Source organism: Meleagris gallopavo, chromosome 10, assembly GCF_000146605.3.
Source record: "Meleagris gallopavo isolate NT-WF06-2002-E0010 breed Aviagen turkey brand Nicholas breeding stock chromosome 10, Turkey_5.1, whole genome shotgun sequence".
Classification (NCBI taxonomy): domain Eukaryota; kingdom Metazoa; phylum Chordata; class Aves; order Galliformes; family Phasianidae; genus Meleagris; species Meleagris gallopavo.
This window is the reverse complement of record NC_015020.2, coordinates 18,396,109-18,421,739: the sequence shown is the minus strand read 5'-3', so window position 1 is coordinate 18,421,739 and position 25,631 is coordinate 18,396,109. Positions and strand designations below refer to the sequence as shown.

The window sequence follows — 25,631 nt, the reverse complement described above, 5'->3', positions numbered from 1 at the left end:
AAAGAAAGGCACCCAGGAACTTCTGAAATACCTGAGGAGCAGAATCCAAGGTATGTATGTTGCTTTATTGAATTGCACCTTAAAGAGAATCTTTCTAAGAAATTAAAATGCTGCCAGTTTCCTCCAATTACCCTGTAATGATAAGTTTCTGTACTCAACAGTTTGCTCTGTATTTCTGTGCTGTTCTTTTTCTTATCCTATTGGATAATATAATATTCTTTATGGAGTGTCATCACTTAGAAAAGCAACGTTAAGTATTTTTCCCTGGTCCCTTTATGTATTTTGGATGAAGAATTCAAGTTGTTTGTTTGTTTGTTTGTTTTTTCCTTTGGACATCATGGGAAATTTCCACAACAAATTCTTCATTTTCAGCTTGCTGTCTGCCTGTTGGCTTTGTCACAGTGTAGAAGTGTAGGTGAGATTTTGCAAAGGTGATATGTGTTATTCATTCATGTTATAGTATGGGCAGCGCAGTCCTGCAGTTCCCAGAAATGAAGCATGAGAAAGGCAGCCTCAGGGCCATGGTGGTTCCATGAACTCCACCATGTAGCTGACTAAGAATATAAAAAATCCTGGGGGAGGATGTAAGAGGTTATTTTAAACAGAATTCAAATCCTGGCCTGTTTGTCCCTCTGTGACATAAGTCTTGATCCCACCATTCCCTCTGGAAATAATTAAAAAGTCACAAAGCACAAATTCAGATGAAATATCTCAAGATTAATTCTCTGAACCAAACTGCTGCACATCTTTGCAGAATCCCCTTTTGGATTCTGAGATGTAACTTGGATGATTTAAAAAGCAGCTAACTGGTGGAGTGTCAGTTTCTCTAACTGATACAGGACTTCTGGATCCGTTTTACCAAAAGGGTCCAAAGGTTGCTGGTGTGCAGCTTTCCAGATTATTTCTTGGTCCTCTCGTTCAGTGAGATAATTTGTTATTTGGTTGGTTTTCTGTTGTCTGGGGTGGGGTTTTTTTGTGTGTGTTTTTTTTTCTTTGTTTTTCACTTCATTCCATATTTTCTAAAGTATTGCAGATGACACCATTTTTTTGATTATGTAAGAAACTGACTGTCAAAGTCTAAGCAACTTGCATGTGGAGGAGAGCAAATCTTTTCAAAACAATTTTCTTTTGCCTTTAGAAATCTTTTTTTTTAAGACATGAAATAGGAAAGATGACTGAGTTCACTGGACATGTTAAATATATAGCCTGGAAATAATTATGCTGCACTTAAATGCAAAAAATGCTTAACCTTTTAATTTGGAGGGGGTCTTGATGATACACATAGGAAAATTGTATCGAGAATGGTATGTGTGACTTGTGAGTGGGCTTTCTCTCCGTCTGCCAGAGGATGGCAGCATTAATTGGATTACTGCAGTGTGTAAAATTGCTTCGAAGTGCCCAATTCCATGCAAATCTGACGTATTATTAACTTTGCAAAAATGAGTTGGATGCTTGAGTACATGCTTAAGTGCTCATCTGCTAACCTGTGATAGGTTTTATATTCGGGGATGACAAAATAAGCTAAGGTCTTGCATGGACTTTAGTGTTTGTGGTTTTATTTACCTTCCTGAGCATTTAAGGGGAGCTAAGCCAGGAGCAGCAGCAGACCTATGCATGCAGAGGCTTAAGTTGAACAAGTGCCTCTAACCTTGTTGGCATTAATGAAAGAATTACTAGTTGGGCATAGGTGCAAGTTGGTAGGCTTTAGTTCATGAATGCTGCTGAATTTCTTGTAGCATTCTTCTTTCAGTGGCAGTTAGATTTATCATATGTTTGGGCTTCTAGCTAAGCTTCACCATTCTGAAGTGCCCACGAGCTCCTAGGGGACAGTGCCACAGCCTGGGTGTGCACAGCAAGGCTTTTCATTTCTGAGCTATTCAGCGCAGCCAACGAGTTGTCCATGTGCATTGGAGAGAGTAATCAGAAGGAGCTCTACAAAGGAGGGCATTACGAAGGATTTTATAAATATTAATGGTTTAACTATAATTGTGGTCAGCTTAGCTGTTCTGGAAATAGTTGAAAAGGAAAGTTGACCTGGATCACTTCTTGCCCATCTTTCCTGTTTATCACTGTCTCCAGCTCCCTGCCCCTTGGAGGTGATTGCCTAACGTGACAGCTAGCATGCCAGCTGTGTTGTTGTGTGACCTATTTTTTTCACAATCCAAGTGAGCTCTCCCCCCTGCCTCCATGAAAAAACAAACAAACAAAAAAGAGCCAGCCCACAAACAACCCAAATCTGGAAACTGAACTACGAAAGCCCCTTGCTAGGAAGATCTTGACATAATATTAATCTGATTATATGCAATCAATCTAGAAGGCAAGAAGAACCAAAATGAGCAACCACAGGTAATGGGGGACACTACAGCTCTCCACCAAGGTTGTTCAGGGCACGTCTGGCTGCAGCCTGTAGTGTGTGTGACTGCTATGTGTTCCCTCCAGATGACACAGCCAGCCCGAACGAGGAGCCTCCTGTGACAGCCATGACTCTCCCAAGCGAGTCCAAGATTAACATGCATGCCATAACTACACTCAAATTACTGGAATTTAGGTATGTGGTTTGAAATATTGCCTGTTTCAAAAGCTGGGAGAAAGCTTTCCTGTATTTTTTTTTATTAACTTAACGATAGATACCAGACTGTCTGCAGATTCTGATGTACTTAGGCATTTTGCACTTAAACTTTGGGTGTTCAGGGGTAGGCAGGTTTGAATTGCAGCTCATCTCTTTTTTTAAATATAATTTTTCATAGTACCGTTCCTTTTAATTCACTGAAATCCTTAATCCTTTCAGGTGCTTTTTTTTTTTTTACACTTCCTTAGTTAGTAACAGTAAGTCTCAAAAACCTCACGGGAGGTACATTATTCTTACATTAACTAACAGTTTAACTTGTGAGGTTAGGAAAGGATCAGAAAACCATACTTGCTGAGAACTGCCAGATAAAATGCAGGTCCTGCAAAGAGCTGGAATGCAGAAAGGACGTGACTGTAGTGAGAGGGTTGGGATGGCTTTAGTGACTGTAAATGTTCAGAAGGTCCAAATCCAGTGCTTACATGAGCTACACATGGGGGAACATTTTCTGAACAGAGGGGGAATCCTGCTAAACACCTATCTGCTGCAGTGTCTGATCCAATATATGGCATATGTGCTGAGGCAGTGACCTAATTCAGCTCTTAATGAACGTTCTTAAGCCAGGTAACAGATGAGGTTGTTGGGGTGGAGTGACGTGATTGCCTAGGTGAGGTAACGTGGTGCAGTGAGCAGCTTTCTCATTAACAGTCCTTTGAGGACTTCGGTTTGTAGATACATGTGCATCTATTCTACTGCTTGAAGCTTTCTCAAAGATGTCTTGTTAGTAAATAAGAGATGATTAACTTGTTACTTAGCTAAATGCTTTTCACTGTGCAGTGAGAAGCAGGCAGCTGTGATCCCTGATGACATGTTCAACGCGGTCAGAAGCAATCCTGTCACCAGTGTCAACTTCAGCAAAAATCAGCTGACTGCCATTCCTCCCAGGTACTTCTGTAGAGATCATTCTTTACATGCTGCTTTTTTTCTGTTTTGTTCCTCAGCATCTTGTATTGGTCTTGGTATGTTTTTTTTTCCCAGTCGAGGATATTTACACTTTTCTCCTGTATGGATACAAACACACACAGAGGATATAGCAGGGATGCTGAATAACGCTGGCATTTCTAGTGTGAGTGGCATGCAGGAGGGTCCATTCATCTGCATGAAGATCTCAGTACAATGAGGCTGGGCTGTATTCAGCAGTGCTTTCATTCTACATTGTCTTTTGTACTGCACTATTAAGCATTATCTAAATGAGTATGGGCAGACTCCAGTGTGACTTCTCATCATAATCAAGTGGTGTACTTAACTGCAGTCTAGTATTGTTTTCTCTACAAAGTGGTCTCTCGTTTGAAGATAATACACGTGTAAACTATGAAATGATAGCTCTGTACTAGAGAAGAGGTCCTTTTAGGATTCACTTTCTTCAGATAGCTTAGCTTTTTTTTTTAAGGAAGCCCGAACAATTTCCATGCCATTTTGCTTGACAGGTATTGTCCCATCACATAGCATTGGACATTTTTGCACTTGTTGCTTTATCTCAAGGAAGAGCTTTCTGTTGACAGCAATGGTAACAAATACTGGTGTTGTGCAGGGAGGAGGCTCGCTGCATTCTGTAACCCTAAGAACATCATGAGCACTCATTTTTAAAAATGCCGCTGTATTTGTGCGGGTTACATTTTAATTCTTGGACACAAATGTGCTGAACAATTAGCCTTTAGCACATAGAACTTGATGAGGTGCTGTCTCTCATAGAAGAAAGTCTCTTGTTGGTACAGTTTAGTGAAGGAATGTTGGGCCTTCCATGCTTGTTTGTTCTGTTAGAGGCTCCTCTGCACAGCAGGGAGGAAGGTGTAGGGGTGTGTGCACTGCTGGGTGCCAAGGAGTGCAGTAATAGTCCAGATGGGAGAGGTGGATGTTTAGTTTGTTTAATTGCCTTTTGCTTCTAGTGTTACAGCAGAGGTTCTGTTACAGAGATTCAGCAACTAACTTTTTGGGCTTTTAAATACTTTACCTCAAAGCATCTTGATATAGTATTCCTCTTACAAGATGCAGTGAAGGTTGTGTTTCCTGCAATTTGTAATAGCAGAAGTGTGGAACTGAAACAAAAGATGGTACAAAAGAAGCAGTCTCTTTCAGTTTGACTGCACGAAGAAGATGGATAGTATTTTTGTTGAGACATTCACAGGAGATGGCAGTGATGGTCGTTTGTGCCCTAATTTCTGAAATCTTTCTTAACTGCATTTAAGAAAGTAGGCCTTCATAGCAAAACTTACTCTCCTAATCTGTGAGAGAAAATTTACCCTTCTATGAGTAAAGTGATCCTGAGCTTTGTTTTTATATCAAGTGTAAGACTCCAGGACAGGCAGTTTTCAGAGGTAACGTTTCCACTCTCAAAATGGCTTCTGAAATGTCAAGAGCTGTAGGAAGTTCCTTCATCTGTAGACTTCTAGAATAAAACAGATTTTTTAGTAAGTTGGAATGCAGACATGGGCTTCCATAGTAAAAGTATATTCATGTTGGCTTTCAGGATCGTGGAGCTGAAAGACTCAGTTTGTGATGTCAACTTTGGCTTCAATAAAATCTCTTCTGTTTCCTTGGAGCTGTGCACGCTTCATAAATTGACACATTTGGATATCAGGTTTGTGATGAGTGTCGGACTTCCTTTTCATCAGTGACTCGTTTTCATGCCTCTTTAAACCAGCCATCTGTTGTGGTGGAATAGCAGTACTGAAATACTGAAATCCCTGCCAGCTGGGTGACCGGCAGATCTGAAATAGCAAGTGGCCTCGATTTAGGCGTCGGTTAAAGAGAAACACACAAAGAAGTGGGCAAGCTCTAAGACTTGCTGTGGTGAAAGGTCTTGTGTCAGTCATTAAAAACTTCTCAGAGATGTTAAAAGGATATTTAGAAACAAAACAGAAAACAATTCTGGGAATTGATCTGGGAAGTATTACAGTGCAGGTATCAACTCCGGTATTCTACCTGGAACTGGAGCATCTTTCAATGAATAATTTTCCTGTAATGACTCTTTATGTCACACTCAAGGGATACCTTGTTTGTCCTTACAAACCCATCTTAGTATGTAAGAAGCTTCTGAATGGCTTCTTGTTGTGGAAAGTGCTGCAGTGGCTGTAAATGAGTTTGTTGGAGCCAATGGATTTCAGACTCAATGAATTTTCAAGAGGTGTAGAGTTATGTCAGCAATTGACCTTGGCACCAACGTGGGACTGTTTCCTAAACTTCCCTCTGAGATCCAAGTAGCCGAGCGTGTTTCTGGAATTGTTAGGTGCTTGGAAATGTTTGGGAATCCTTAGAGAACAGGCTTTTATGTTTCCTTACTGGTAAACATGGGAGTACAAACTTGGTTTGCCATCTTGATCCATTTATGAAGCAAATGAGTGGTCTGAAAGAACTTGTTAGCACCAATAAACATGGGTGTTCTTTTTCTGTGAATTCTTAACTAAAACTTCTTAGAAGTTGTTCATTATTCTTTATCTTAATTTGATACACAGAAATAATGTTTTGACATCTTTACCTGAGGAAATGGAGGCACTGACAAGACTACAAGTAATAAATCTGTCTTTTAATAGGTGAGCAACTATTTCAGTTTTTTTAAATAACAGTAAAAAGAATTCGATGTAATTTTAATGTGAGGTAAGAATGAGAAAGGGCTTCAGCTAACTGTGAGCTTAGAACAGTTGAAAGGAACGTGCATCTTTACACAGGGGTGGTGTATTTTCGGAATTTTTTATCACAAGTTTTGGAGAGAGACGGTAGAAGCTGGTTAAAAAAGGGATTAAACAGACCTGTGAGCAGTATAACAGAAGTGGATGCCAGCAGGACCGCCCTGTTGCACCCATAATATATCAGTTCCAGATGATGGGAAAAATAGCAGGGGAGTGGTGTCCCTGAGCAGTCCTGCAATTGCTCACACTGCTCTCTTCTTCGCACTGCACTCACTTTCTGTGTGACACGAGCTGCCACTCACACTTGTGAAATGGGTGGTCTTGGCTGCATTCTGTTACAGTGCTGAGCTGTCACGGTGCAAATTCCACCCAGCTTTTTGGCTGTGTGCAAAATAATCAGGTTAAAGAGCAGCACGTGTAAATATTTACTTTCAGTAAACAATGCTGAAGGACTATCTCATTTTAAAGATTTATTGATCGCCTTGTTTCTGACTTCTACCTCTTCCTTCTGAAGGTTTAAAGTATTTCCCAGCGTCCTTTACCGCATCCTCACGCTGGAGACCATCCTGCTCAGTAACAACCAGGTGGGGTCTGTAGACCCTCTGCAGCTGAAGAAGATGGAGCAGCTCGGGACGCTGGACCTCCAGAATAATGACCTTCTCCAGGTGCCACCAGAACTCGGGAACTGTGAAACTCTGAGGTGTGTATTTTAAGTGGGGACTTGTTTTATAAAAACATATTCTGCCTGGTTTCTTCAAAGCATGTTTTGTCAGAGGGTAAGGCAATCATTTTCTTGTAAGTCTCAGTGCACAAAATGGTCTCTCTTACCACCTGTGAACAGTGCACTTCCTTCCATCGTTTCTCAGGACTGTAGAAAATCGGAGGAGTTGTTTCAGGATTTAAAACTAAAATGACTAAAATGACAGAATAATATGGAAACATACTTGGAAAACCAGATGCCCAAAAACTTGTTTCAGTGTTTCTGAAAGTGGAATTTAACTGTAACGATCAACATTTGGTAGAGTCCAGCTTTCATTTTGTATTTTCTGAAAGGCATGTGTTTCCTAGCTCAGCTTCTTAGATGGCAGCTTGCTCTTTGCAGTAAGAGCTGTCTTGGCATTAGGACTGCCCCTCCTGTGGGCATTTTTCTGCCCTCTGCCAAAACTGATTTGATAGAAGGTTAGCAACTTCAGTCACTAAAATTAGTTAAGATTTTACCCTTAAAGTGTCCATTTTAAGGCCCAGCAGAAAATTAAGAACAGAAGTGGTAATATTTGAAGAGGAGATTGCTTTCATTAATGAAGACACAAAAAGTCATCAGGGATCATACAAAATAAAATAAATTCAGGCATATTTATTAGCAGAATTTGATGCACAGTATGTAATATCTTGTGACAGCCTGCATTTGGAGAATAGACCAAATGCCTAGTGCTAATTGCTGAGTTCTCAGCAGCTTTGACCACTCAGCTCTCCAGGTAGGAACATCAGCTGTATATGTTCAGTGCTTACTGGCTATGGATGAGAAAGCAGAAGAATGAAGGAAAATGCTAGGATTTCTAAAAGATCTATGCAAAATGAAATTGGAAGGTTGTGTTGGTTGGTGTAGTTTAATGTGTGTATTACACACTGCAGAGCCTGCTGGCCAGGTGGGTGAGCCACAGCCCTGGGTGTCAGTAAATACGTTTGGCTCCTTACCTGTGGAAGGCTGCTATAGAAGAGCAGCCAGTAATGCTTGTTAAAGAGCCATGGCTGTCAGTATTCTTACGTGACATACCTCAAAGACAGCTAAGCATAACTACTCTGTCTTGTCAGAAATAACAAATCAACAATGTGGTAGTGTGGTTTTCCCCTGAAAAGTATACTTTCTTGCTGGTATTTAAATATGCAGAATAGAACAACACCCCTGAACACACACAAGCAAAAAACCTCCACAGCAGTTTAGAGTGCAAAGTGAGCTAGCAGCCAGGCTAGAACGTAGAGGCTGCAGTGTAACTGTTCTTCACTCTTACCGTGCAGTTTATGTATTTCAGGAGTTCTTTTTCTCACTCTGTATTTTGGCAAAGACTTGCTTAAGAAGTGAGTATGTGTGTGCCACCAATAGTCAATTAGCATAAATGAGAGTTCAGCTGTCTCTAAAGAAGGTATGTTAGTATGAATTAAGGTAGCAAAATTAAAGTTACTCTGGAAGAACAAAAGAGGACTTAAGAATTTCAAAAGATTCTTACCCCTGTATGCAGTGTGTGAATGTGCTGCAAGAAGGAAAAGCCTGTGTACAAATAACTGCACATCTCTGCCTTTCTAGGACACTTCTTTTAGAAGGAAATCCGTTCCGCACTCCCCGAGCAGCCATTCTGGCAAAAGGAACAGCTGCAGTGCTGGAGTACCTCAGAAGCCGGATCCCTACTTGATAGGCTGTTTCCCTGTACACTTCTGAATGGAAAGCAGAGTATCATCCTGTCTGATGCATTACATCCCTCCCTCGTTGTTTGTAAGCTGTTGGGCTGGCCCGGGCCATAAAGCATCCATAATAGTATTCTTAGTTTGCATGTTAAGAAATGATTCACCGACAAAATATTTCCCACTCAAGGCTGCATGTCTCAGGAGTGCATTTCGAAATACCACAATCTATGTTTACACTTTTTGTAAGAAAGAATGCAGCTGAAAGCTGTGTTTGGTAATAGAGACAGTGTTTTTCTACAGTTAAGCCATTTTTTTTTAAGGATTGCAATCACCAAAGTAATTGAGCAAAAGGGGGAAATAAGCTTTTTGATTCTTGTATGCCTGTTTTATAATCTTCTGTAGGGCGTTTGGTCTCTCTTCACCGCTGCCTCAAACCATTGGTTGCTGGTCTGTACACGGAAAATGCCTGAACCCTTAAACGTGATGAATACGGTGTGAAATGTTCTGCAGACTGTGTGCATGTCCTGCGTGAACGTGAGCAAAACGTGGCTGGTGTTGGTGGCTGCACTGAAACAATAAATGTTTGCTGTTGGATATATGTTTTTGTTTCTAAATCTTTGTGCTGTAATTGAAGTTTTTAGCCAGTAACAATACAGACATTCAGCTTTTTTATTTAAATGCACTTCAACATCATGAAAATGATCTCAATTAAAAGAGTAACGCAGGGTGGGCATTAACAATATAAAAGGGGAGTTACTTGATGTTACTCTGTGACTATGATTCGTTGCTTCTCACAGGCCTATGGACATGGAATGGAAGCAGATACCACACGGATTTCCACTGCTAAGATTTTTTTGTTTGTTGGCTTCTTTTAAACTGCCCCGAGTGCTTTTGTTGTGTGGGAACTGTGTAGGTGCTGCAGTTGGGGTCTCTGTGAATGAGAACTAATTGCAAACCCTTCACTTTGCAATCTGCAATGAAATTTTTTTTAAAAAAAGCTCTAAACTAAAAGACATCTTTGCATCTAGGAACAGAACTGTACCTCATTCTTCCATTCCGTGTATGAAGCAAGCTAACACAAAATAGGTATGCTGTGTGTATTTCATCAAGTAAAATGTATGGAATGAAAGCATTTTCATTTCCTCTGCCTGTTCTTGCTGTAACGCAGAAAAATGTAATATGGCTTAGAGTTGAACACCACGGGTTTTGTGTGTGACCAGAATTAACATAAAACCACTCTTCCTTATCCTCAGGGTCTTCAAGCACCTTTCGGCAAAAGCGACGACGTCTGGTGCACCTCACACAGCAGCACAGGGCTGTGACCTGCTAGAAAAGAAGCAGGCCTGACCCACGCGTCCGGGGGGACCCAGTGGTGGTATGTAGGGTGAGAGAGGGGCTGGTGCCAGGAGGGGCAGAGGGAAGGGAATGGGAGAGTGGCATTTCTGTTCAAATGCGTGGCAGCGTATTTGTGCAGAAGAAAGGTGACTGTGGCCAAAGTCGTTCTTGGGTTGAACAAACCGAGAGCTGTTCTGTGCTGACATGGATGGCTGAACTGCTGCTGACGTCAGTCCCGTGAGCCTCGGTTTGGTTCCTTCTTCTGTGTGAGGCAGTTGTAGAAGTCCACAAACAGCAGCACGTGCTGGGCTCTTCATCCACATGCAGTCGCTCCGTGACCTTACGTGGTGTCCCAGCAGCAGTGATGTGTGAACAAGTGCGGACACTCGCTTTTCAGGTCTTTCTCTGATGTATCCTGTAGTTAAATTCTTTCCCTGAAACAGCCCTGAAACACTACTGTGTTTGCTGGCAGGTCCAGCTGAAGCTGTAATGTACGTCGCTGAGGCTAGAGGTGTAGGGAGCTCTGGAGCACTTAGAGAGATGCAGAGGTAACAGCCGTCTCGTTTTCCATCACTTATAGAACAGTGATTTGGAAAACTCAGGTCCTTTCCAATAGTAAAAGATGACAAAAGTTAATTACAATAAGGTGACATTTTTATTATTTATACAATAAAGAGACTTTTTTTTTAATGTTATTCAAAACACTTCTTTAAATACTGAAAAAGTTGGGTACACCAAAGCCGAAAAATGGCTCTGCTATACACTGCACAGCATTGTTTTAGTCCCTGTATTTGTCTTATGTACAGAAGCATCTGCAAAATGCATTCTAAACACAATATGCACCTTACGGGTAAGTGTCATACATGAAAGAAAACTGGAAGGATACAACCTGCGTGTGCAAATTAACTGACAATATAATTGATTGCACTGAATCAATAGATTTAAAATATAATTTTGAAGTACCTTTTTGCACATAAAATGAAGCAGCTTTCAAGTTCAGTAAGTCTTTATACTGCAAAAAACATTAAGTACATTCACAATCTATGTTAATAAAGTAGTAAATATTTCTTCATTCAGCTTTATTTACATTAATACTGTAATTAAACTGAAAAGTACAGTTAGTCATTTGTAATATAGCAATCTTTTAACACATACAAAAATGACCATTTTCTGTATATAATTTAAGCTCAAAATCACAATTATCTCAAAATATTAATTACAATACAGCCATCTCCATCATAATTAAACATGTCTTTTATAAAATGGTAAAATTTTTAATAAAGTAAGCTGTTGGTTTTGAACTGGATACAGTACTCACAAGTAGAAAACTTAACCGATAAGTGTTTGTTCTGAGCAGGGTTTCAGGGTAAAGCCACATATGCTAGCAAAGAGACAAAGAAGGCCCCAATTGACAAAGATGAAGCCTCTTGTGCTGCAGGGCTGTGGCTCGGTCGGTGGTGCTGCAGGAAAAGCCTTACAAGGGCCGTGTAAATTCTGGCTGCAATGCAGTGATGTCATTCACTTGTAGAATATTTGTGTGAATTGTCCCCTAGGAGGATTTGCAAAGGCTCTTTTTTTTTCCCTAAGAGAAACTACTGAAGTTCTAGGAGAAACAAATGGTGTCTTTAGAAATTGGCTTTTACAGAGAAGATTCACGTTGGCTGCCCCCAGCTCCTCCCACCCTGGAGGAGCACGGATCACCTTGCCTGGCCTCTGCTGTCACTGCTGTGCTGCACTGCACACGTGGCCAGAGCTACTGCTCCAGCGTACCCAAACCAAACTTGTTCAAAACAAAATCAAACCACCAATTAATTCATATCCTATCCAAACTACCAGCCTAAAAGTTGTATCATTACTTTGTATTCCACTCATACGAGCAAGACTAACAAATGAAATAAGTCCTTAAATCCAATTAGCTGAAAATAACATTGTAAATCTTAGTGCACTAATTAAATGAAAGTTCTGAAGGCAGAAGAGCTGGGAGGCTGAGGCAGGATGGAGAGCATGGTACCATAGCTCGTGGGTAAGGAGCTCAAGCTTTAGCTAACGGTTTGTTCTTCATTGGAAATTCTAAATGTAAAATCTGGTAAGGTAGGTAGTGACCCCACTGAGGTTTATGATCTGCTGTGTTTGTTTATGGTTTGGGCGAATTGGTATTAGTGTTCTGTTTTATTTCTGTTTGATATGGCTTGCCTGGCTGTGTAGGACAAGGGCTGCACCATGGTGGAGCACGGATCCCCGTGTGCTGAGCTCCCACCCAAGGCAGTGCACAGACTCCAGCCCACGTCCTGCTGCTGGCTGGCCCCTCAGGAACAGCCCCTGTGCCACCCTGGGCCCAGCACCAGTGCCTGAGTGTTTGCTGGAGACCAGACCCTGCATGTGAACAGGTTCAAAGGTTTGTCATTTAGAGTTGTCTTTGCATTTCCTGTTGCATATATCTCTGTCAGATATATACATATGTACACATATTTATAAATATGCAGACTTCCCATTGCATAAGGTAAATAAATGCTATATTACAAGCAAAAGAGGATTCACCATGGGAGAGTCTTTACATTCAAAGTGCTTACTAACAACAGCAAACCAATTTCATGAACGCTTTGTCCTGTAATTTTTAGTTGAACCTCCAGGTCATGAAAATCAGTGGTGTTCTACAGCATTGGTGATTTAACTTCTAGCTATTCATCTATCAGCTAAAAATATGGCTGTTTGTTAGAGCAATGCTTCAAAGGTCTTTTCATTCATGTTCAGAAAAAGGCCCCTTGTAACAGCATCAGTAGTCTTTCAGGCAGAACATTCCCAATAAATAAATGCCTGGAAATGTGTTTGTGGTCCCATGGATGCCCTGCATGCAGCTTGAGGGCTCTGCTCTCACCCTGCTCTTAGCTCTGGAAAGCATCGCAACAGATCTGAATTCTATTTAGAACAACTGGCTTGTAAATATCAAAGCTGATCAACACAAACAACGCTCAGTGACTAAACTGTTAGGACTAGAAGGCCCCACAGGCTTCCTGTGATCTTTTCTTAAAAACATTTTTCAAAATAAGAAAAGCATTTTGTGAGCAGCTTTCTTTTCTTTTAATTTTTCCTTTTTTTTCTTTTTCTTTTTTTTTTCTTAATAGCCAACTGGCAACAGGGCTGCAAAACAGCTGGGCCCTGGGATTTGGACACATCCGGCCCTATCAGGTGCCACCAGCAGCAGAGGGACATCAGCCCCAGTACTGACCATGAGTTCCTTAAAACTCACTTGCTGCAAAATGAGGGTAAGAGAACCCCAGTGCAGATTTCCTTCTGCAATCCAGCCCTTCCCTGAGGATCATTTGTTGTTTATTGCAAGAAAAATTTAAAAAAGAAGAATCCAGCACAGTTCCGTTGAGATTAATGCTTCCACTAGGAGCTTAAAAAACAGGGTATTGAGTGCCTGTATAGTTGACAAGGGAGAACATATGGTGTGCCCAGGAGTGCTGTGTAGCCCAAAGAAAAGAAACCATCTGCAGCTCTGAGCCTGCGCTCGCCTTATCAGAATTCCGTCACGCACACACAGGTGAACCCACACGTGGAGCTCACCTCTGGGTAAGCTGTCCTCTACCACCAGCACTTGCTGTAGAGCTGTATTTATATTTAGGGGCTTTCTGTGTGCAAAGCCTGCATGTAGCTGGGTGCCCTGCTTGCAAACCTGGCCATGCACAGTGGTGCACGTGAGGTTCTGGGAAAGGAAAAGCTGCAGGTTATTTGAGTGGATTGATGTGGAAACCCTAAGCAGTCCCACTGAAGACTAGTTGCTCCTATCTAAACCCCACTTCTATCAATCTGAATAAAAACAATGCTAAAAAGAAACTACTGGGGCATTTGGACAGTGGTGGCTGCTATTAAAGCTTACTGCACGTTTCAGCTGGGAGGCCAAATTCGTCCCAGATCCCTCCTGGAGCTGGGGAGCTGTGGCTGAGGTGCAGTGGTACTCCACTGCACGAATTCAATTTTATTGTGATTTCCTTTCCATTACAATCCATTGATGAAAGCTCTCAGCAATCTTGACATACAGTTGTGCACACAGCCTCGATTTATTCTGCCACTGTGCTTTAGTCTCATAAACTCAGCGTGCAGAAAACCACCAAAGCAAAAAATACGTAGCATTAACAAGCTCTGAAGACCAGAGTTCACCCATTCTCACCCGTCTCCACTACCTTGGCAGTAGGCCTCCTTAGCTCTGCAACTCCCTGCTACATTTTGATGCTACCGAAGCACTCTGTGCACTGCAGCTGCTGCGTGCTGAAGTGCTGAGGGAAGGAGGGATGTGTGCTCTGCGCTCTGCACGCCCACGTTGCACAGTGTTACAGTAGGATGCAGAATTGCAGAAGTAATGCACTCCACTTTCCTACTGGAAGCAGAAATGACAGGGAAGCTCTGAGCATGGGGCCGTGCTGCCATAAGGTGCCTGTGGGCTGCACAGCTGCAGCTGTACACATGTGCTCTGCGAACTGTGTGCTCACGTCCATGACAGTGATTTTTCTGCGTGAAAAAAGCAGCTCCAAAGAGGCTTTAGGTGCATAAATACCTATTGACACACCTGATTTTTGTTCAGCGTAACTACAGACTACAGAGGTACAATTTTCTGAACATGATGATGAATAAAACTTGATATTTTCTCTTAAAGGGCAATGGACTTAAGGTGGGGGCGTTAGCCTCTGATGTGCCAACTCAGGGGAGAGCTTCAAATGGGTTCTGCAGAGCCTGTGTGGTTTTTGGGGATGTTTTGAAATTACGTCTGTGTGACAGAAATGGAAAGCTGAAAAACAGGGTAACAACCCCAACCTGGATCAGCTTCAGCTTGTAATATCCAGTGGATCTGGGAGCATGGTGCCACTCAGGGGTCACAGGAGCTCTTCCACTAAGGGCACTTGCACGGGTAAAGTAAAAGTTAGTATTACGTCAGTTAGGAATTTATGGTTCAATATTATTTATACTAATAAACTCAGTAACTCTTGTTGTTTACAGAGAAAAGGAAAGATGCAAACAACCATGGAATATAGAATTTACATGCCAACATAAAAGCCTCACACTCCCAAGCCTCTCCAGTGCTTCCCAGTAGCCTAAAAAAATAAGGAAGAGTGCAGACAATTAAAGACCTGGTGCTTCATTACACCCCGGGGGCACAGTTCCTACTCTTAGCTATTTGTGGGGTGCTTCTCTGTGGCAGGCACCTGGCCCAAACACAGACAGAGCACACAGAAGGGGCACCGCTACCTTTTGACATCGTGTCAGCTTAACTGGAAGTCTTAATTACTTCAGTCAGCGTGTGCTTGAGGGGAGGAGACGAAAGGTTTGAGGGTGAGCAGTCAGGAGATGCCTGTGGGCAGCACCCTGCGAGCAGCTCCTGGCTCTGCCTGCAGCCCAGCACCAGACTGTGGGCAGCAGCACAAGTGGCAGCACCTCGTGGGAGCGTTCCTTGTGTGTCACCTCCTTGCTGTCAGCATGGCGTACACCTGAATTACTGAGGCAGCAGCAGTTTGGCAGAATTTGGTGCTGTCTCTGTTGAAAACAGCACGAGGATTTTTACCTTGAGGGTTTTCAGATTCGGTACTTCGGTGGGAAAGCTTCCCATGCTCTGTCAGTGCCACTCTTCTACGACTTCTCAGCTATACTGAATCAATCCCCATTCGTTTTAGAGACTGTTCCTCAAATGAAGGGTTCTGTAAAGGCTAAAGCCGTACTGATCATGGACATAGCGAGCCCGGGCCAGAGCAAAAAGACACAACACCGTAACACGGGGGAAATGGGCAACACAGGTGGAGGGCCTGTCACTTCAAATGGAAAAGATAGAAGAATAAAATTAGCAGCAACAAAAGAAGTTTGACTGCCACCCATCACAAACTTCTCCCGTTTAGGAACCAGAGCTGTCTAAACTCACTGCTCGTCCACTTGGTGTGTTCACACGGAAGGAGCTGAACGTGCCCACCAGGAGGACGTGAGCCCATCTCCGTGCCGCTTGGTTACACTATCCCGGGGCTATCCAAATCTCACCCTGTGCAGCGACAGTTTCACTCATTAGTATGGAGCCAGCTATACACACTGCATATGTACAGGTATTTTCATAAGGCATATAATATCTTTGCATTGAAAATAAATGAACGTTATTAAATTTAATTTAATATATACTTTCTTTGAGGTGTTTATGAAAATATTTTTTCTCTATATTTTCGTATGTGACATGATAGAAATATCTGGTGGGAAGTACAGGTTAATATATTTTATCTTTATAAAGGCATATACAACTTTGAGGCAGTGTTTCTGATGGACAGCAGAATTCCTAAAGAACTGGTATGTGCTTCTGTGTTTTGAAATCATATGAAATTGACTTTAAGAAGTAACTCGATTAAAAAAACGCACCAATGCACAGCCGGAGGCTGACGATTAGAACTCATACATAGCCACATGAACCAGAGATTTATATCGGTCATATATTTCTTTCAGGATGATTGGTACTAACATAGAGTATTATACATTTGGCACTACTGTTTGCCATTGGTCCAGCAATTGGCAAAAATTGGTTTCCTATGTATAAATCTGTTTGAACATTAGATCTGGCTAGACATATTTACTATTTATAAAAAATATTTAGACAGTAAGCTCACGTTGAATAACTAGGTCTACTGTGTTCTGGAAACTCTTCAGTAGTAATACAGCTTTCTCGTGTTCCATATGTACAAAACTGTGTCCGTTTGCCTGCAATGCAAAAACAAGAAGGGAAATCACATGAGATTCTCTTTAACGCCTTCATTTCGGGGGAAGGGATAATACAGAAGGGACAAAAGGCCAAAAATGAGCAGCAGTCACACAGTGATCTCCTGCAAGCAGGAGTTCGGAGGGACCACTGCTGCCACAGCTGCTCTGTGGCCTCTTTTCCACATACACTTAGTGGTTTCAGGAGGCTTTATCCCTTCTGAGACCAGATTGCAAGGCTACTGCAAGTAACACTGTTAGAAATCAGCACTAAAGTGCCAACAGTTGTACTGAAAACTACATCAGTGTGAGATGCAAAGGCATGCCCTGCATCTCAGCTCCGTTACAAAGCAGTAAATCCCTACCTGGAGGATCTTGTCGCCAGGCTGGAGCAGGCTGGATGCTGGTCCGTCAGGCTGAACCCTAGTAACAAAGATACCCTATAAGTCAGAAGTAACAGAGGTTAGGATGCTATTACCAAGAACTAGTTCCCAAAATACAGGTGTTTCCCTAACTGCTGGGCTGGGGACCTATGCTCTCTGGCAGTGCTCTCAACACCAAACCCCTGTTTTAATCTGCCAGGAGCCAAGCAGAGGCAGCAGCTTGTAGCAGTGCTCGTGACCTGCAGCCTGTTAGCTCCTGACACCACGTAACTCAGGGCCATCTGAAGCAAGATTCCACTTCACAAGTAACGTGCAATTGGAAGAGTTTCTGGAAACAGGAGTAACAGGATTAGCAGGAGTTAGTTAATTAAAGCAGAGCAGTGGTCTCCAGAATCCTCTCTGAATCCATTGTCTGCAGAGTGAATGACTTTGAAAGGGGATAAATTATTAAATAATGAGGAATATTTTTAGATTTGTGTTTAGAATTTCTGTAAAACATGTTAATAAGCTCCGAGGTTAGGGATGGAGCTCCTGAGTGATGAGTGCAGTATTTCCACACAGCTCATGAGGTCCTGGACCTCTGCACCCGCAGCCTCACCTCCCTGCTGCCCTCACACAGCATTGCAGGGAGCACCTCACAGTGGCCCCGGAGCTGAGCACAGGCTGCATTCACCAGACACACTGCTCTGAGACACAGGGACATTCCCTGCTCATTACCATCATGTAAATCCTGTGTCCCCTCAGGGGACTTCTCAGCCTTCTGGAGCAGGGTTCTGTCCAGTGTTTCTGCTGCCCTTCCAGAAACCTGAGCTCCCGCAGAGCAGAGGGATGGAACCTATCGTGCTTACAGCTCCCCCACGTGCCACTGAAGTTTGGAACATCTGCCGTTCAGAACGACTGCTCTGCACTGCTTCCCTCTCATCCCAGCACCATCAGTGTGTCGTGGCAGGGCACATCACTGCTCACAGCACTGCTCCCTGCCATCACTGCTGCTCCCATCTCAGGGCAGAGCAGTGCCACGTGTGTGCGGCTCAGAGGTCTGCAGACAGCAGGCAGTTGCTGAGGACAACATTGGGAAGCAATTGAAAAAGCCCCAACAGTTTAAATTGTTCCTTCAATTTATATTCTAGCACTCCTTTACACACAGTTTTGAATTGTTGTCATTAGTAATATTCTATTTCTATAATAGGATTTCAGACAAGTGACAGACACAGCTTAATTCTAACCTCATACATCAAACTGAAAAAGAGGACACAACGTTCCAAATGGCAATACCAATGGACACCCAACATGAACTAATACTGGCTGTCCTTGGCCATCGTGCACCACAATGGCCAAGCCTTTAATTAGCAGTACAAACCAGGACACTGCTTGCCGTGGTGTTCCTAAGTTATGGCTCATCTCCAGACCAGTTTGTGGACCAGGACTGCTTTATTTTATGCCCCTGCTACAGACTGCTATTTCAGTTACCTGGTGATGCTTACTCCTGCCTCAGCAGTCGCTCTAATGATGCTAAGTGACAAATTAATTGGGGCCTATACTGATTCTCAAAAGGAGAAAGTGAGAGAGATGATGCTCTGCAACACCGTCAGACAATTTATCTGTGTGAACTATAAACCAGACACCCACGTGACTTCTGTTTTAAGTCTCTCTTCATTAACCAACCAACCAAACAAAAAGCAAACATTTCTCTCATAGCAGAACAAGGCCACGTGTGGGAAAACTTCCATTTATTGTAACAGAAGTTCATAAAGATGTCGTTCATTGTATCTGTGTCTCCACTACAGGCACTCTAAAATAAAGCCCATTTAGTGAGAAATGCACGACTTACCTTATCGGAAGGTTTGAATGGATTGCCTTGTCCACTTATTCCACCACTGATACTAAAACCAAGGCCAGGATTCTTCTCTATCCTCACACAAAACTAGGTCAAAAAGATACAGCAAGGTAAGTCACTGCCAGCACCAAAGCCTGACCAAACAATGGCATCTTCTCGTACAGCTGAGCTCACATCAACAAGATGAGTTCACCCTCTCAAAAGCTCTATTGCACAACACAGTAAAAGCCATTCAAATGTTGTTTTAAAATGAAAGATTTTCATGGTTTCAACATGCTACAGTGATACTACAATACTACAGTACTCACAGAGCTCTGCTTATTTTTGCATACATTTAAATTTTTATTTTCAAGAGAAAAATAAAAGACACTTGTGAAAAGGCAGTTTGTGTCAGCCCAGTCTTTCCCTCTCACTGGAACCTCGGGTAATTATGTCAGTAAGAACAGAATCTGCCCCTACAGTCCATGTTGTGACTTCCATTGCTCCAGCTGTCACACCCCTGGGTGCTGTGCAGGTGACAAACACAGCTGCAAGCAATGGGAAGTTCAGAGATCTTTAGAATCTTGCCAGTATCAGTTCCAGTAGCTCTGAGCACCAATGGTTTTACAAGGGCCCTCTTCCAAGAAATAGTGCTGAATCTTATCTGTCAGTCAGGATGGATTTCAATGGCATCGGCTAATTCAGTGTAACATAAAAATGACATCTGTGCAGCCTAATGACCACTCGTCAAGGCACAAGGAATGGCTTCTGAATCTCCATGCTCTGCCCAGGGTCTTAAACCAGGCAGCTGCTGGCATGGACTGCCAGCACTTCACACAGCAGAAAGTTTTGGTGTTGAATCTGAGCCTCGTTCCTCGAGTCAGGTGCCTCCAACAGCCACTGACATCGGTGAGGCCAAATAGATCGGGGTCAGGACCACCCAGGGAAGCTGACAGCACCCACCAGGCGAGGGTGCAGGATCTGCCGAACACTGCACTGTCAGCACTGAGCCAGGATGCTGCGAACTGGGAGGAACTGCTGACAAATTCAGCACGACCACTGCTGTCAGCTCTGGTCAGGAACCTCGGTGCCAGCATTCCCTGGTCAAGCCAAGAAAATCAGTGCCATTCCCTGGTGCTGGGCGGCACAGCCCACCTCCCCGCTCTGCCTGGCACATGGCAGTGCTGCCCCCGGCTCCCTCATACCGCTGTGTGCAAGAGGGGGATAAAGGAATATCTTTCACAGCGTTACTTTCTGCAGACACGCTCCCACCTGCTCCTGGTAGGCGTCCGTACTCCTCTGCCCCTTGGTCTGGATGAGGCATCGCCCCGTCTGCGGCGCTCGGGAGCTCTGCGAGGAGGGGATCTGGATGGGCAGCGGGGGCTGGTACTGCTGGATGGTCACCTTGTTCATGTTCCCCTCATACTGCTGCTCACGGCTGCGGTGCTGCAGGCTTTGCGAACCCATCAAGGTCTGGATGTGGCTACCTGCCTGTGGGTAATGCAGCCCGTTAGGCCAGAAAGTCAGGAAGCTGAAAAGAAGCAATTATTACAACTTGCAGAGTCAAGTACGAGCAAACCTCTTAAATCCCATCAGAGGTTTGTCTTCTGACCACGGTTAGGAACAATTGTGATTAAAAGCAGCGAGGATATGCTCGTTTAGCGACCCAGAGAGGTGTAAGGGAAATTAGCCAGATGCAGTACGTTTCATAAACAGAAAGTTGTTTTTTCCTCTGTAATGATGCACGAATACATGCTTCAGCTCAGAATATATTAAAAAATACAGTAAACTGGAGTGGATTATTCATCACAGCATACTCAAAGACATTGAGAAGCATCCTCCATCACTCCACTGCATTGTTTTCGGATTACGGCCACCCACCAAGGACAAGCATTTGAGCATCATATCTGAAGACCATGAACACGAAGGAGCATTAGAACTGTACATCTCAGTATCTGCCAGCTTCTGTGGACAAAGCAAAAACAACAGTGGCACAATCCCTTCCTGTTGTGAAGCTCTGATCTTCATTAGTACTGACCCCTTCTGACTCTGCTGAGAGTCAGCAATGGGGAGATGCTATTTCAGAGATGATCAACATTAACACAGCCAAAGATCAGAATGTTTTGTACCTGTCAGCCATTCATCTGACCTTGCAAGTGATGGCAACCAAGGCACTGGAACTAACTGCTCGCTGCCACTGCTAAAATGCACCGGGATGAATTTTCAAGAATTGCCTGCTGAATACATCATTAATTTAGATGCTGTTGGAGCGACTCAAGGTACTGAATGCAGCAAGATGCACAATGACTGCAAGCAAAACTGCTCTGCCTTGGTGTTCTACTGACTGCATCTGAACAGAAGGACCAGCTAGCACAGCCAGAACACGTCTGCCAGGTCTGTGTCTCAGTCCCTGAGATGAGTAGTCTCAGTGAGAGATGGCACAGAACTCTGCTACTGTTGTACCCTGCTCTTTAGTGCCAAACTCTTCTTAAAGAGCACGTGGACATGACAGTGTTAATGGGCACTGACCAACTTGCTCCTGGAAGAGCCTGAGGAAGTCAGCCTGCACTGATTATCCTGTTTTATGGGTCGGGAAGATCTGCAGTTCCTCCAAGATCAGAAGAGATTTGCCCAGGACAGACTTGGAGCAATTCATCAGCTCCCAGCACATCAAGCCATGTGCCCACGTCACCCTGAGCTATGCAGGTCCTGTGCTTCATGTGCTTGGCACTCATTGCTGAAGTATCCAAAAAGAGAGGAATCTCATAAATCCCACTGTTTGACTCAGACATGATGCAGCTCATCCACCACAGCATCCGCATCAGGCGCAACCTGAGGCATCCACCTCAAAGGAAGACACCTATTTCAGATACAAACAACACTGTGCTTCTTCACTGAAAATCGTCAGATCTTCACATCAGCCTAGAAGAGCTCCACACTGAGCAGCAGACACTGGAAATAAAACAGAAGGACCCTCCAGTTTCCCAGTTCTGGCTAACAGATACACCCCTAAGTCAGAAAGAGGAAATGGAGACGCAGCCATGTTAGTGCAGCCATGTTAGTACATCTCCAGGCAGCTGCCTTGCTCCAGTTCCTCAAACACCCCTTGCACAGCTGCTGAGCCTCACACAGCCCATGCAGGGCTTTCCACGAGTTCACGTAGCCTCAGCTTTTCTGTGTTCCACCTCCACCCACAGCCGCTGCAGCAGCCAACCTGCCCCCAGGCTGCTGGACTCAGCGGCCGTTCATCTTCCATCTTCATTTTCACTCTTCAGCCACTCATTTCCATCAGCAGTGACTCCAGGCTGCCTTTGGGTGCTCCTCTCCCACACCTCTACCCCTTCCTTCTCACAGAAAAGCAGGTAATTCAGAATGAAGCTGACATGACATAAAAGCGTAAGCACCGCAGTTCTCTAACAAGGCAGTGGGTTACTTGATTTAAAGTTTAGTAACCTTAAAACTTATCCATACAGTATCTTGTATATACAATAACTTATCCATAAAACTTATCCATACAATAAATCTCTCACAGATTATGAGCTGATCACTTAAATGATGATACTTAGATAAAAACAAAGCTGGTGTTTAATCTGTAGCGTGAGCAGTGAAGAAGTCAGAAGTCAACCCTCACGTCCCATACAGTCTCACAGCGTAGTATTCCCACCCCATAACGAACAGAGGTACCATCACGACACAAACTGCAGCCCTCTGGGTGCAGCAGGTTTAGGAGCACGCGCTGTGATGGCCACAGACATTCTCCTCCATCCTGAGCACAGTCTGTGAATGGCACCTCCTCTCAGAACAGCACATCCCAGCTTTCTCCCAGCCATTTCCCAAGGGCAGCTCTGCCCCAGGCTGCTGCTCTCACCGTGCCTACAGGTACTGTGCTACGGGTAAACAACTACAGGTACTACAATTTGTATTACATCGTGTCATTGTTCCTTACGGTGTACTTCCTTTCTACAGAAGATTTTTGGAAGCCAAGGCCCTGCAGGCGACTTACATTGGAAATGAGATGAGCATAGTCATAACAACACACTGCAAAGCACCTCCTGAGGACGGGTAAACAGTTTTCAGAATTCATTTCTCATTCCTGTTAATAGACTTTGTTTGAAGAGATGATATCACCACTCCTTGTGCACTCACGCTGCGGCTCCTGCTGGAGGTGGGTAAGCTGAAAACAAACCCTGTTCTCAGAAATGGTGATTATTTGTTCTTACAAAATGGTCTCCATCATGCCCACCGCCTCCCCTGATCTCACTGCTGTTCTGTACTCCATTCAGCATCACCCCAAATGGTAATTACTGTTAGCTCAGTGCCCGATGCTTGCAGCGTAACTAAAGCAGTGGGTGCAACAAAGGGTTGCTCCCTGGAGTGCAGCAGATTTCAGTACAGTTATGCAATATTTGTGCTTACTGCTTTGGAGCACTGAGACACTCCAGTATGCAGAATGAACCAGGATCTGCAGTTTCTTACTACGCTAACACTGATGATGCGAGACATAAACTGGTATCCAATCACAATGGTAGGGAAAGTGCAGGTTTTATCCCAAAATGCTTGTGAAGATAAGGATAAAGGATAACTTAGGATACAAAGCAGAACTCCTCATAAGGGCAAACTGCCTTGTCTCTACCTTCTTGAAAGGGTTGCTGCAGAGAAACAGATGTGAAGCCAGTCGGGGAATATTTATCTCATCAGTGCTGACGGTTAATTACACTGCTGAAGTTTTCAGTAGGCACATTATAACTTGTAAGACTTCATCCAGGAGCAGGGCCCATCTCCACACCGACAGCAATTGGTGCCACTATCGCTGCTACAGGCACAGCTCCCCTTGTGAAGCTGGAGGTGCTCGGGGTGTCCCGGCAGTGGCAGCCCATGAGCTGCTCCCCACCTCAGCACATTTCCTTTTGCTCGTGAACCGATGGATGTGATTGAAATTGGGAATTCGAGTGAAGGATTTTGAGGACAGGAGGGGCTGGTGGCTGCCCACCGTGTGCAGGGATACATCTAAGGACACACAGCGCCCAGTTCTCACACTGAGATACGCTGCAGCACTGGAATAAATACAACGATGGGTAGCAGCATCAAAACAAAGCCCTTCGTTCCTAGAGACTGCTGCTTAAAACACTGCGACCAATCCAGAGGACCTTTAAAAGACCCTTCCAACACGAGCAACTCCACAACTCCATAGAAACAAGCATCTCCCAGGCCCCCCCTCCTCCCCGGCCGCGCTGCTCACCTTCTTGCTGACGGTGTCGGGGGGCACATCCCGCCGCCCCAGCGGGTAGGGGTTCCACTGGCCGCTCCCCGGCCCCTCGTCCTGCCCGTTGTCCAGGACGCTGCTCTGCTGCGACGGGGTCTGTTCACAAACGGTAGGGCAGCCTTTAGTCACCAGCAACAACTCTGCTCCAACCTTATTTCAGTAATCAACACTACCGCTAAAATGGAAATCTCTTAAATATCTACAGCATTTCGTTAACGCACAATCATCTGCCAGCGGGACTCTGCAGGTTACAGATCTTAAACACACAGGAGAAATAACGAGCATGATGAATGATGAGAGAAAAGAGCAAACTCATTTACCCTCGATCCTTGTTTTCAGAACAACAAATTTTGGCAAAGTCACGTATTTAAATGGGCGTTAATTGTTTGAATGAAAGCTTTCCTACTGGCCACCAAAACCATCTCACTGAGTGCTGAGCAAGGCCAGACGGCCCCCTTCTCTTTGCTCATTCCCTGCAGTGGCACTGCGCCGTGGGACGCTCAGCACACAGCTCTCCTGGCTCTGTTCCAAGGCAGCCAGGCACAGTAAGCACAACATTAACCACAAGGTAAATGCTTTCCTGAATACAAATGGACATCACGCACGCATCATTTTCCTAAATAAGTCTGGCACTTTTGGGGGTACTTTTTCTCTGCTTTTCTCTCCTTTCAGACACGACTCGGCTCACTTCCTCATCGCACAGTTCTTGGTGCCCTTCAGGCACCTGCACCTTTCTGCATCTTCCTGCACCTTCCTGCCTCCTCCAGCTTTTCTCCTCCTGCTGTGTTTCTCTACCACAGCTGAAATCACACTGACATGGATACATCGCTCCGTGCCAGACCCCCAGAGCCCTCCGGCACTGCCCTCCTGCGGGAAGCTCCTCCTTCAGCTTCGGTCAGTGCACTGGTTTCTCTCCATCCCCCAACCAATTCTTTTTTCCATTTAGGTTTGAAACAATTGCAAAACACTTCTTCAGATGACTGAAGAACACATGGGACTGCAGCTCTGAAATATCAGAGCTGATCAGTGGTCAATTAGGAACTTTTCCTCTACAGTGCAGGCTTAGCAATCCTTTAAGAATAAATAAAGTTAAACTTTTAAAAACTGCACTCCTCAGAGGTGAGCAAAGGAAATTCATCCTTAATTATTTCAAATCCAAGGAAACTGTCACCATTCTCTCATCATTCAAGAAGTCTTCCAGAAGAATCAGGAAAGCTGTGATTTCTTCACACGAAACCGAGAGCCGGGAGTTCCCCCATTCCTGCAGGCAGAATGCAGGTCCTGCTATGGGGATCAGCCCCTCTTCTGCCTCCCCACCTCCGTGCTTCTGCAACAAAAGTGCTCTGTGCAAAACGCCAGGCTCTGAGGAGCAGCAGGGAGCTACGGAGCAGAAAGGGCCCCATGGACGCAGTGCTGCCGGGCAGGAGCTCACTGCTGCAGCTTCGCCTGCTGAGCAGCACAC

At 44.1% G+C, this 25,631-nt stretch overlaps 2 protein-coding genes across 2 annotated transcripts in view; one reads left to right on the top strand and one right to left on the bottom strand.

Moving 5' to 3' along the window:
• LOC104909267 (leucine-rich repeat-containing protein 40-like) overlaps positions 1 to 16,131 on the top strand; it is an 18,610-nt gene extending 2,479 nt beyond the window's left edge. The window contains exons 2-10 of the mRNA XM_010716267.3: positions 5 to 50; positions 2,440 to 2,548; positions 3,404 to 3,511; positions 5,094 to 5,204; positions 6,079 to 6,156; positions 6,767 to 6,952; positions 8,555 to 9,738; positions 9,906 to 12,382; positions 13,110 to 16,131. Of these exons, the coding sequence (XP_010714569.1) occupies positions 5 to 50; positions 2,440 to 2,548; positions 3,404 to 3,511; positions 5,094 to 5,204; positions 6,079 to 6,156; positions 6,767 to 6,952; positions 8,555 to 8,660 (744 nt within the window). The 3' untranslated portion in view covers positions 8,661 to 9,738; positions 9,906 to 12,382; positions 13,110 to 16,131. The remainder of the gene's footprint in view (positions 1 to 4; positions 51 to 2,439; positions 2,549 to 3,403; positions 3,512 to 5,093; positions 5,205 to 6,078; positions 6,157 to 6,766; positions 6,953 to 8,554; positions 9,739 to 9,905; positions 12,383 to 13,109) is intronic.
• Positions 16,132 to 16,602: 471 nt separating this feature from the next.
• The window catches only part of LRRC7 (leucine rich repeat containing 7), a 90,414-nt gene continuing 81,385 nt past the window's right edge, over positions 16,603 to 25,631 (bottom strand). The window contains exons 24-28 of the mRNA XM_031554881.1: positions 24,146 to 24,265; positions 20,179 to 20,397; positions 18,922 to 19,014; positions 17,073 to 17,147; positions 16,603 to 16,710 (exon numbers count right to left, since the gene is read on the bottom strand). Of these exons, the coding sequence (XP_031410741.1) occupies positions 16,603 to 16,710; positions 17,073 to 17,147; positions 18,922 to 19,014; positions 20,179 to 20,397; positions 24,146 to 24,265 (615 nt within the window). The remainder of the gene's footprint in view (positions 16,711 to 17,072; positions 17,148 to 18,921; positions 19,015 to 20,178; positions 20,398 to 24,145; positions 24,266 to 25,631) is intronic.